A 12,051-nucleotide genomic window follows, 5' to 3' on the forward strand; every position below is an offset into this window, starting at 1 on the left:
ATACCAGCAACAGCTATGGATGATCCTTCACACCCTAGACCAAAAACACAGTGAACCCCTGCTCATGCACTCCTCCTTGTTTTTTCCTTTTGCAGCCAGAAGACGAGAGAGAATCCACACTGGAGTTCTAATGCAAGCCAAAATAGAGCAGTGGAGGGTAATAGGTAGCTATTTTGCATCCACTTGCTCTCCTGTGTTGCCAGTTTCCCTATTGCTTACTGTACTTCCAGTTCCAGCTCACATCTATCTTACCCCAAGTCTTTCTGTACCATCAGTATTCACCTCCTTCTCCTTTCAGTGACCTTTTTTTTTGTCCCACATACATAGTGTGCATCCACGGTCCCCAGTGTTTTGGGGCCTAGGGGCACATTTTGAAACTGAAGAAACTGTTGTGGGCACCACAAAACACACATTTCACAGAATAATTTAAAAAGTATGATGTCCAGAACCCTCCAGCAAACAGGCAAAATACATATAGACACTGCAAATAAAACACACAGAAGCAGAAACACTCTCCCCACAAAAATAGGACATTTCCTCCAAATAATCACCCCTTGCAAACAAAAACAACAACCAACCCTCAGTTTAAACAATGGTAAAATTTTGGGAAGGGTGTCCAAAGGGTGTCCACTTGAGATGCCACCAGGAGACCATAATGGACTTCAGGCTCAAACATTTCTGCAAGTTGCTTCAAGCCTAGCATAGAGAGGGGTGTCTCTCAACAGATTGCTTCCATTTCTCCTTTTGGTGTTTCTCTTTAGCCAGACCTTTCCCTACAATTAAGTGCCATTTGGCATACCTTTCCCTGTCCCCACATGCCCCATAAGCGGGTGTTTTTAGTCATCTGCAAAGAAGTTTCTTCCGCTGAATTACCTTATATAGTGCAACACTGCCCACAGAACAAGAAGAGCGGAAGTGACTTTGTAGACTTCACCCACATGCACATTTCACCTACAATGATAAGCCATTCTTTTGCCTCCCTTGTCATTTGGTTCCCAGGTTGTTGTGGTTAAGGTTAATAAGCAAATTAGTCCCAATTATGCTGTTCGTAAAGGGCACTTAGAATTTCAAGCTATGCTAGCAAAAAAACCCAAACGAAAACACCTCTAATTACTACATTATTTATTTGTCTTTTGGAGGGGCTGAGTCTTTTCAGTTTTACATTGTGCACACAGGGTCTTAAAATATTGCAGCATTGTTTGTCTGATGTGATGCAGAGAAAAATGTCTGTCTCTTTCATAAGTACTTATGCTGCTTGAATACTAATTATTAGTGTTACGAGAATGTTTTATATTGGCATCTAACACATTGCTTCATACGCTGAATGCCAATAAGTAGACAAAATAGTGTGATCCTACTTCTTTATTCTGAGTTAATGCCTCATTTCATTAACTGGTGGATTTAGCTCCACTACAAACCCCAATCATCAAACTGTCAACATCACCCAGGCCAAACCCAATGGTGCCAATTGCTGTCCTCGCATTTTGTCATCCACTGGTTCCTAGCAATTTATGGGCAGTAGCCCCTGGCCAGCACACTGGACAGGAGCCATGCCACCTCCAAGTGCAGTTGTGTACTGACATGCAAAATAGTACAACGATGAGTGTGTCAGCACCAGCTGGGCAATAAGACTTGAAATCAACACATGAACAAAGCTTTTTGTCTGCACTGGCCAACTGTGCATCAATGATTGCCATTCCGGACAATAATTTTAGTGGGGGGGGGGGGTGAGGAGAGAGAAAATGCATAGCCCTTTGTTGCTAAGGAAGCACCTTTCCCTGCCATTGTTAGAGCCACCTTTCCTCAAAAAGCTTCCATTTTGTCTGGAAGGGTAAGCTACCACAGGACTAGTCACAATGGGTAGGGGAGCACAAGTACACATTGAAAAGTCATGATGAATATAAAAGTGCAGCCCATGTAACCCTGGTCTCTCCAGTGCAAAGGAAACCTCCTGGTTCCCAGCAGAAACCTGGGGGAGTGTCTCCCTCTACCCCATTCATTTTCAGAAAGCTATTCCAACTCTGAACTTCCCTCCCTCCCTGTTTCCTTTTTTGTCTCTCCCAACTTTCCAAGTAGTTATCCATGACAATTTAAGCATGCTGATGCTTTCGTTTTGTTCTCCTTTACCCTGCTTTAGATTCCTGTGTGCCTATCACCTTCTTATGTCCTATTTGACATTATATTTCCCTTTCTTAGCTTTCTTATGCTGCTGTTAGGGTGCCTGTGACACAGTGGTAGACCATCAGCTCCGCACATCTCCACGTTGGGCTGGGAGAGACCCTTGTCTGAAATCCCAAAGAGCCACTGCCAGTCAGTGCAGACAATACTGAACTAGATAGGCCAGTATAAGGCAATTTCCTACGTTCTTATGTTCCCAGTATATTAACTCCTCTGTAGATTTAACCAATTTCTTCCCAGTTCTTTCTAGGTTCTTATTTTTTGAACAAACCACATATAGGAGTACTCTAAACTCTGCCTTGTTGTCTCATTGTTCATGGCCCTTTGCAGAAGCACCAGTCCTCTGTCACAACACACTATGGCTCTGTATTGAAGATCCTTACACATATTGTTTTGACCTACTGTATTAGCCAGTGTGGTGCAGTGGTTATTGTAGGGCCTGGAAGACCAGGGTTCAAATCCTCACTTAGTTAGGCCTGAAGCTCACTGGGTGACCTTGGGCCAGTCACTGCCTCTCAGCCTAACCTACACTTGTTGTGGGGAATAAATGAGGACGAAAACATTGTATGCCACTGTAATTGGATAAGGGGTTGCTTGTGCGTAAGCTCCCAAAACGCTCCAAGTTGAGCCGTTGGTTAAAACTCTCCCTAGACGGACAGCCCTCAGTTTGTGGCTGTCTTAATCACTGGCAGAATCCGTCAGTGGGCGTTTCCTGAACTTCTTCCAACATAAAAGTTCTTTGACAGAAAGTCTCTGCCTTGATTCCCTGCGCGAAAGCTTTCTGCGCAGAGTGGGCGTTCCAAGGGGAGGTCCTGAGCTCTCTCCACTGGTCTCGCTGGAAGCGTCTCTGAGCCTTACCTCCGACGCCTCTTTCCCCCCTCCTTCTTCAGCGGAAGCTCTCCCTCTTTCCTGGCTGGTTCCCTCCCCAGCATCCGAGGGTCTCCCATCATCTGAGAGCCTCTCCACCACCCTGCGCTCCGATGGCAGTTCCCTGACAGCCACCTTTAGTTCCCTGAAGAAAAAGATGGGATATAAATGCAGTTTAGATGAGGACCTAAATTGTGCTCTCTCTTCTGAAGCCAGTGCACTTGCTGCAGGAGATGCAGGTGCTTTTTCCTCAAACTGGCACTTTTGTTGCAGGAAAGTCGCATGATGCCAGCACCCAAACCACAATAGTCTGGTGGCAGAAACACGCTCACTGCTTTCTTTGCAATTGTTAAATTTTAAGTGGACTGCAATTTTTCCACAAGTTAATTGGGTACCTTGGACAGTGCCCACGAGAAGTAGCACAATCTCTCTTCCCCACACCACCTTTCCATCTCACATTATTTGGTATACCTTTTTAAGGGCTTTAAAATATAAATTAGCTTGAGTGCACAAACATTTGCCATGAGACTCATTAAACTGAAATAGCAAGCGTCAGCAGAATTATCTCCTTTGCAGCAACTCCAGGGATATTTCAGGCCTTCTGGTTTATTTATTAAATTTATATTATTATTATTATTATTATTATTATTATTATTATTATTATTGAAACTCCACACCCCCTTCTGCAATGCAGGACACATCTCCCACGAGCACAAGAACATCTTGTCAATTTCATTTCTCAGCTTTCCATACATAGCACAGGTCAACTTGGCAAAGCTCCGTAAACACAGGACTGCATTGCTGTGCATTGCCGCTGTGTTGTTAACTTTGCCATTGGTTACTTTCGTGATTTATTATTATTATTAGTAGTAGTAGTAGTATGCAAAATTCACTTGCTTTAATTGTGAGAATTTTTGCAATCCACCTTGGGACCATTTGGTGTACAATTAATAAAACATTTTTAAGAAATAGAGGCTTACTGAAGATTGCAAAAAAAAAAAAAAAAAGAGCAACCTACTCAGAGTAGACATTGAAATTAATGGATATGACAAGCCTATGTACATTACTTTCAATGGGTCCACTCCTACCTTAGAAACAACCCTGTTTGAGGCTGGGGTGCACTTTGAAGAGCCATCTCACACAACTAGTCCTGTACAAGTGCAACCCATTTCATACAAACCATTTCCCATAAAGAAAAATTAATCTATTGGTTCAATTAAGTAGTATTCATTCAGAACTCCAGAGATCAGAACTTGATTCAATTAGTTGTTCGAGTTGGAGTTTGCAGGGGGTGGGAGAAACCTAACATTAATATGTCTGAATTTTCTCTCTGGTGTGCAAGCTTAAATCGGTTTTCCTAATTATACATTTAAGTCACAGGAGCAAACCTGCATGTCTTTGCTGTGCTTAGGTGGGAAAGATTTATATACATGCCTATTTCTGGGGGGAAATATCCATGTAATGTGCCAAGTCATTCCATATAAAATAAGACAATATGACATGGGTTTCAGCAGGTGCACATCCTGGGGGCGTGGCGCGCCGCCCGCAGGGTTATGGCGTGCGTCCTGGGGGCGTGGCACACTGCCTGCGGGGGCGTGGCACCCATTACTTCTAAGGAATAGCTAACTCATGAGTCCCAAGGGATCCTTCTTCCTCTGGCAAGCTTTCTGACTGACGGAGTGCTCCTTAGGACTTAGTGGCCACTCTGTTTCCACCTCATATTCTGTGTCTTGAGGTAGTTAGGTTACTGTGACCCTGATGGCCCTGAATCCTTCTGCTCTGCCTCACGGTCCTTTGATGAGGGATGCTGCATTGTGATGTTTGCTTTGGGAAGCTCTAGGTCAAGCATAGGCCCTCCAGATGTTTTGGGACTACAACTCCCATCTTCCCTGACCACTGGTCCTGTTAGCTAGGGATGATGGGAGTTGTAGTCCCAAAACATCTGGAGGGCCGAGTTTGCCTATGCCTGCTCTAGGTCATCCTCTGAAAAGAATTCCTCCAGTGGAGGCATGACAGGGAGAAAATGCTCAACTTGGACTATATTATGCCTTAAGAAACTGTTGCTACTAAGTTTTGCAATGTTCTTAACTGAGCATAGGTGGCAAAGTCCAATAAGGAACTTAAACGTGAAAATCCAGAGTTTTATAAGTTCTATACTTTTCTTTTAGAAGTCCAAGTTTATATGTAACTTATTAACATATCCACCACCATCAAACTTCCCCAATAAAATGTGCTGTTTTATTATGAGTGTAGGTGTAGCTGTGAATCATTTATGGACAAATTAGGCAACAGGCTCTCTAAACACATTGAAAAGTAACATAGATAATTTCAGATTGGCATGATTATTAGAAGAAATGGTCTGTGTGGTTTCTTCAGCGTTAAACTTTCCCACGTCAGTTGGCAAGTTCCATCGCTCCAGTGTTTCATAGACAGAACAAAATACATTAACAGTTGCACCGAACAAAGTATGTTATTCACTACAAACACAAATTAAGATTCTCTTAATCGTTTTCTTATCAGAGATAGGTAACAAATGGGACACGACTAAACAACAATTACATCCTTCACCAGTAGACCCTGGTTTACATAAAAAAAAATATACAATAGCCTACAACGAAATATAATAAAAACAATTATATTAAGTCCCAACACAGGGAAGAAAGACAGCAGCATTCAATTACTCTGAATCTATAAATTTTTCACCCCACCCCTCCTCCAAAAGGAAAATACGGAAAGAGGTATATCTTGACTCGTTTTCTACAACAGTGTAATGAAGAGGCCAGGAACATGTCAGCAGAGAGTGAATTACAAAACACAGTCACCTTCAAAAAGGCCCTTCCCTGAGTCCCTAGTACGCTATGTACTTCTCCAAGATCTCAAGGCGCAGGCAGGTCTGTGTGGTTGAAGGCATTCTCTCAGATACTTAGGAACCTGGTTATTCAGAGCTTTAAACGCAAGGGTAAGCACTTTGCATCTGGTCTGGTATGTAGGCTTATATACTGCACAATAAACAAAGTATATCAGCGGTGAACATAACACATCCATAAAATAGGATAAAAATGCTTAGTCAACATCTAGACAGGGATACACAATAGCTGATTGCTGAGCAATGCATCAGAAAAGATCTGTGTAAACAGAAGAGTCTTAAGCAGGTGTTTGAAACAAACTACTGTACTGATGGTGCATGCTTGATATTAAAGGACAAAGAGTTCCACAAGCAAGGCACAGACACACCAACTGCCTCATTTATTGCTGAAGCAAGGCAAACATCATGTGTTACCCTTAATAGTGTATCACTGGCTGAACATAAAGATCTGGAAAGAATGTACTGTATAACTTTCCTAGGTGCTTTTCATTTAGATTTACTTATGGAAATAATTTTATTCTGCATCCTTTTCAGGTTTGTGTTTTTGGGAGCAAAAATAATATGGAAGCAGAATTATTCTTTACAAAGTTACTGACAAGAAAAAGAAAACGTTTGCATGTTATATTGATTTGGGGTAAAACAGCAGAGCCTTGCTGTCAACAGAGCCTTCAGAGCAGAAAGATATAAAATAAAAGGAGTTTAGAAGTTAAATTCTGTCCTCAGGCAACCATTAATTGAATCCAGTACAGAACAAAACATTAAAACAGCCAGGCACTTCATTATTACATGGAACAGTTTGCCATTGCTTACTTTATTCTCAGCATTTTAGAGTAGAGAGAGAGGTCAGCTTTCAACACAATTCTTTCATTTTAAAAAATGAATCTGTTTCTGTTCTCTGCAGGAATAATATCTTGTGCAGATTGTATTTGTTTTATTGATATTTTATTTTGCTCTTTGGCAGAATTTATATATGTGTGTGTGTGTGTGTGTGTGTCTTGCTGTTAAATGTCTGCTACAATTGTTTTTAAGGTTTGCATCGTATTGACTTCATATTGAGTTAATTATGTACTTTTCTCCATCTATTCTATGGTGGCTTGTGGCTGACAGCAATAAAACTGAATTGAACTAGGCTTATTTCTATAAAAGCTCAGTTATTCACATTTAGCTTTATTATGTACACTTTAATACCATTAGGCCTACACTTTAATACCATTAGACCTAGAGAACACTTATATTAGTACAGATGTTGAGGGGGTGCAATGACCACAAGATTCAGTTCAGATCCCAATTTGGCACTTGAGAAAACAACCAACCTCAAGCTTTGCAGGCTGCCCGATTCTGCTCAGGGACTACCCAAATTTACTCCATTTATCTCTGTTTGTTACATATTCACCATTGGAATTTTTTTAAAAAAGATTTTTAACTTTTATTCCTTCTGAAATAACTTGATGAAATTGCACACTAGCCCCTCCAGAGTAGATAAAGCCTGCCAATTTACAAACATATAGGTCCAGGGACTTTTATTTTGGGTAACGTCAACCTTGCATGTTCTTTTTTATAAGGAAGTATTTATAACTATTTCATTTGGTGGCAGAATTAGATTAAAATTAGCAGGGAAATTCACTCATTCTCAGGGCATGAATCCTGACAAAGCTGCCATGTTTCACCTGCAAAGGCAGTCATTACAACCTGGGGGTAAGTTTTTTAAAAAAATGAACTCCATTTTCTGGTTTGAATATTGCAAGCACAGGAGAGATGCCCTGGGTAAGAAAGACTGCAGCCTCAACAAAACCAAAAGAAACAATGCAATCTGGCAGCAGTAATGATGCTTTCTTGTAATAAAGCAATGCCCACAGTGGGATGAAAATATGTAAAAACATCAGTGGTTACAAAGCTGTTTCAAATCTTGGCCATCTGGCACAGCACTTAACATCATGCCATAGTGCCTAGGTCAGGTAGTAGCCCCACCTACTGAAATCTGAGAAATGGGGAAAATATGGGAATTGCATGCACAAACCTGCACTGCCAGGTTTTGTGGAAAGCCTTATCTGCAGAAAGAGCTGCCTCGTTTGTCTGCCATTGGCTGGCCCACAGAAAACTGAGTGACACTATCACACATTTCACAGCACTTCAAAACATTAGTTATATCCCTCTAGTTTTTATTTTCTATATGAGACACCCTCATTTATTTATTTTTTAAACATCAGCTTGTTTGTGTCCTTGGATCTCCTGCCAAAGTACCCATACAGCTTCCTGAAAACTCTCAGGCAGAGAGAGTTAAACAGAGTTAGCAGAGTTAAATGTGTATAAACCCATTGGTTTCAATGAGCTTAAATCCTATGTTGAATTGTGCCTGGATCATTCCCATGGGATCTCCTCTATTAAGCAGCTCCAACCTAGTAAACACACACAGAAGCATAGCACAAAACATCTGACCACAGATACAAACTTAAGCTGAGTGCATACCAATGATGACCGTCTTCATGGCCACCAAAAACCTTCAGACTCCAGTTAAAACCAAGAGGCATTACATACTATTTGATTCCCAGCTTGGCACCTAACCTTGAAAGGCATCTCATTTTTAACCACTTCTACATGAGAAATCCAAGCAGTTATTTCACATACAGACTTCCCTTCAGTAAATGTGAGGGATTTGATGGCCACATCTGGACACAGCACTTTTACATAAACCAAGGATGTAGGCTCCCCAGATGTTGTTGGACACCAACTCCCATCAGCCCCAGCCAGCATAGCCAACAGTCAGGGACAGCTGAAGCTGCAGTCCAGCATTAACTGGAGAGCCTATTTGAACTGGTGGTAATAAGTTTGCCTTGCTCCAAACACATCACAATCATAGAATATTAGGGAGAAACAAACAAACTAAGTGCTGGTTTGGAAATAATAACCAAAACCTTAAATCCTAACTAAAGAGTTTTCAAAGTTGATGGAATAAACAAAGATCTGAAAGTTTCCAGTATTATCCCCAAATGGAACAGTACTCATCTGAAAGCACTGCAAGGACTTTCTTCTGGTGCTGGCCCCAAAAGTTGAAAAGAAGACAAATTTCTCTTTAGAAGAGCGGGGGTGGGGAGGGGATTTGCAAAAATGACACATGCAAATTTGCTCTAACAGCAGCATTTAGCTCAGTTAGTACTCTGGACAGCTCATAGTTTCATAGAAGGGTCACCGTGAAAAGCCAGTTGGGGTTGATAGACTAAGATCTTCGCCTCATCTCACTGGCCCTTTCTGGCTACATAAGAAGTCTCACTGCTATACCAATCCCTCACTGCCAGTCTTGACTCGGGGTTAGCCACTGGGCGAGGGGGTTTCTGCCTGTATCGGATCAGCCTCCAAATGCTGATCCCAAATAGCTATTGTTTTTCCTCAGCCTGTTACTCTGAAGAGGGGGGTGCAAGACTCCCCAATATTTAAGGACTGATTTGTTCAGATCATATATGCCTGGTGTATCCCAGGGGGATTTCTAACCATGTGAGTGGATGCCTCATATCACTGTAGGAGGATATTTTTTTTTATCAGGGCGGAGAGGAAGTCTTTTCCCCACTGAGCATCTGTGTGAAGCCTTTCCTCGTCTACATTTGGGAGTGCAAGGGTGCTTGGACTTCCTCTGATTAATATCTCTTTTTCTTGGAAGGCGGAACACAGTGGTTCTCCCTTTAGCATGAAGTAGAGCATGAACAGATTGATGACTATGTGCTTTCCTGAAGAAGAACCTTCTGTGTTTGAGCGGGGTGGGAGAAGGTCCTTCCATGTATCTAGGGTGACAGAAGCATCTTTAGAGGAAGAATCGGATTCTTCTACTCTTTACAAGCAATCCTCAATTTCAGTAGGAAGCAGTCATTTAAGAGGTCATTCCCCTGAGCATTTGCAATGAGGGGAGGGGGTGGCCACTTTGCCTTCAAGCTGGGATGGCTGGGTTTTCCCCTTTTTTTGAATTGGCTGGTTTGAGAAGCAGCCGGGCAAGACCGTGGAATGATAATTTCCCCCCCTTTTTAGCATTTGTGCATAGGAGATCAATAGCCGGAGGCTGTCTCCTCCTACGTGAAGGGGGAACCTGCCCGTCAGCAGCTTGCCAGCCTCCCTCCCTCCCTCCCGGTTCTGCCTGTCACATGAGTTCGCCGCTCACTCACCGCCTGTGATCTGCGCGGGGCCAAAGCACAGAGCCAGCTGGAACCCCAGGACCACCAGGGAGAGTCTGGACTGCGAGCGCTGAAGCAGCGGGGGCGGTGGAGCTGGTGGGGGTGGCGGCGGCCGTGGCTGCTCCTGCCGCCGCCGCTTCTCTAGGAACGGATCCCCGCTGCTCGGGTTCATTCCATGATACATCTTTCATCCGCAAAGGGCATCGGGATTGCAACGGTCTGCAACGACAGGAACAGGCAGCTTTGCTTCAGCAGCACACGGGCAGTTCCCTCCGCACACCTTCCCGCCCCCTCCCGGAGGAGGCGCCCCTCACTCAGGCACTTCCTGGCCCTCCGCCTGCAAAAAAGGAAAACCTATCCCACGCCGGGTCGCCCCCCCCCACCCCACCCCACCCCCGCGCGCTGCCCGTCCGTCGCGCGCTCCCTGGCGGCAGGATGGCAGTGGTGCTTTTGCATGCAAGAACCGGCCTGCCCTCCCCAGCTTTGGCGCCGGGGGGCCACCACCCCCTCCTACCAACGTCACCTTAGCCGAACCCAGAAAAAAGCCCCGCTCCGCCGGCGGGAACTCCCGTCCCCTCCCTTCTCCCCTCACCCCGGTCCCTCGCCGGCGACGAATACGCCGTTCCTCGGCTCCGCGGCTCCATTCCCTTCTAAAGTCCCGCCGCTGGGGGTCTTCCTCTGAGCGACCCGCCCGCCCCTTCTCGGGAGCTCCCGGTCACTTTGGGAGGCGCGCGCCGGAGTCCCCCGCGCGGTTTTTTGGCCAGATGCCGAAAGGGAGAGAGCGAGCTGCGAAGTTCTCTCACCTCCTCGGGCCTCTCACCTTCTCCCACCGCCGCAACCCTCCCTCGGTGGCCACCAGCCCCTCTCGGCTTTCCCACCTCCTCCTCCTCCTCCCCGTCCGCGGCGCAGTGCGCCCTTTCCTTACCTGAGAGCTGCCCGCCTGCATGAGGGAGCCTCTTTGCTGCCTTCCCCCCTAGCCAAGCTCTACCGCTGCAGGGCACGCGACCCTTCGCCGCCGCCGCCGCCGCTGCTGCCTCCGAGTCCGCACTCCCCTCAGTTGCTAGCGGAGAAGGAGGAGGAGGAGGAGGACGGAGAGAGACTCACGGCGCGCGCCGCTGCTCGCGCTCATCCTACCTGTCTGCAGGGGGGGGGGAGGAGGAGGGGGGAGCGAGGGAGAAGGAGGCAAGAGCAGAGAAACACCCGCGAGGCGCCGGCTGCCGCAGCTGCTGCCAATGAGGAGGCTGAGCGTGCACCTGCTTTAGTGCACGAGCCGCCTGCCACGCTGCTGCTGCTGCTGCTCCCGGGAGGGGGGCCCTCCGGCTGGCGCTCGGAGCCGGCGGCCCTCGCTGCATTTTCCCGGGGACGAACGGCGAGCGGAGGAGGGCGAGGAGGGCGAGAAGGAGGCAGCGGTGGCAGCAACTGTGGAAGCCATCCTCGGTACTACGGTGGCCCCCGAGGCTGTCACCAATCCTGCTCTGGGACTGCTGCAAGAGCGGCGAGCATTTCGGAGAAGGAGGCGCCTGGGCTGCCGGGCTCCCCTCCCGCCCTTCAGGAAGGGGAAACGCGCCTTTGGAGCCGAAGCGCGAGGGGGGTGCTTGGGGGCGAGGGGCACGTTGGTCGCGATCCCTTATGGATCGCCACCGACACTAAAGGGGCATGCAGCTAACTCCTATGTGGCAGCTCTCTCTTTTGAAGTGGCGGCCATTTTCCAAAACTGACACCCGGAGAGGTGGAGAAGGAAGCCGAAGGAGGCGGTTGGCATTTAATAACTTGCTTTAACATTGTAAACTGGATGCGATTTCGCCTCCATTTTCAATTTGCAGGAGGGGGCCGCTGGGGGCGCTGTTTGCAACCTTTGCTTCGGCATAGTATATCTAGGCTCGCGCGCCCGCGGTTGGAAGTTCAGAGATTTTGGCCTGTGGTCGGCTGCTACGTCTAAGAAAAACCCCACCGCCCATAAATATAGTTGAACATAATAAAAAC

The 12,051-nt window shown here is 46.0% G+C and overlaps 1 protein-coding gene across 4 annotated transcripts in view; it reads right to left on the minus strand.

The window, feature by feature from the left end:
* SUSD4 (sushi domain containing 4) overlaps nt 1-11,424 on the minus strand; it is an 81,205-nt gene extending 69,781 nt beyond the window's left edge. Inside the window, exons 1-2 of one of the 4 annotated variants that reach the window (XM_079969275.1) lie at nt 10,994-11,424; nt 10,060-10,287 (exon numbers count right to left, since the gene is read on the minus strand). In XM_079969275.1, the coding sequence (XP_079825401.1) occupies nt 10,060-10,252 (193 nt within the window). In that variant the 5' untranslated portion in view covers nt 10,253-10,287; nt 10,994-11,424. Of the gene's footprint in view, nt 1-10,059; nt 10,288-10,660; nt 10,926-10,993 lie in introns of those variants that run through there. The other 3 variants (XM_079969277.1, XM_079969278.1, XM_079969276.1) reach the window with 3 other exon arrangements.
* Nucleotides 11,425-12,051: the final 627 nt, after the last annotated feature.

This window comes from Podarcis cretensis, assembly GCF_951804945.1.
Source record: "Podarcis cretensis genome assembly, chromosome: 3".
NCBI classification, from domain to species: Eukaryota; Metazoa; Chordata; class Lepidosauria; order Squamata; family Lacertidae; genus Podarcis; species Podarcis cretensis.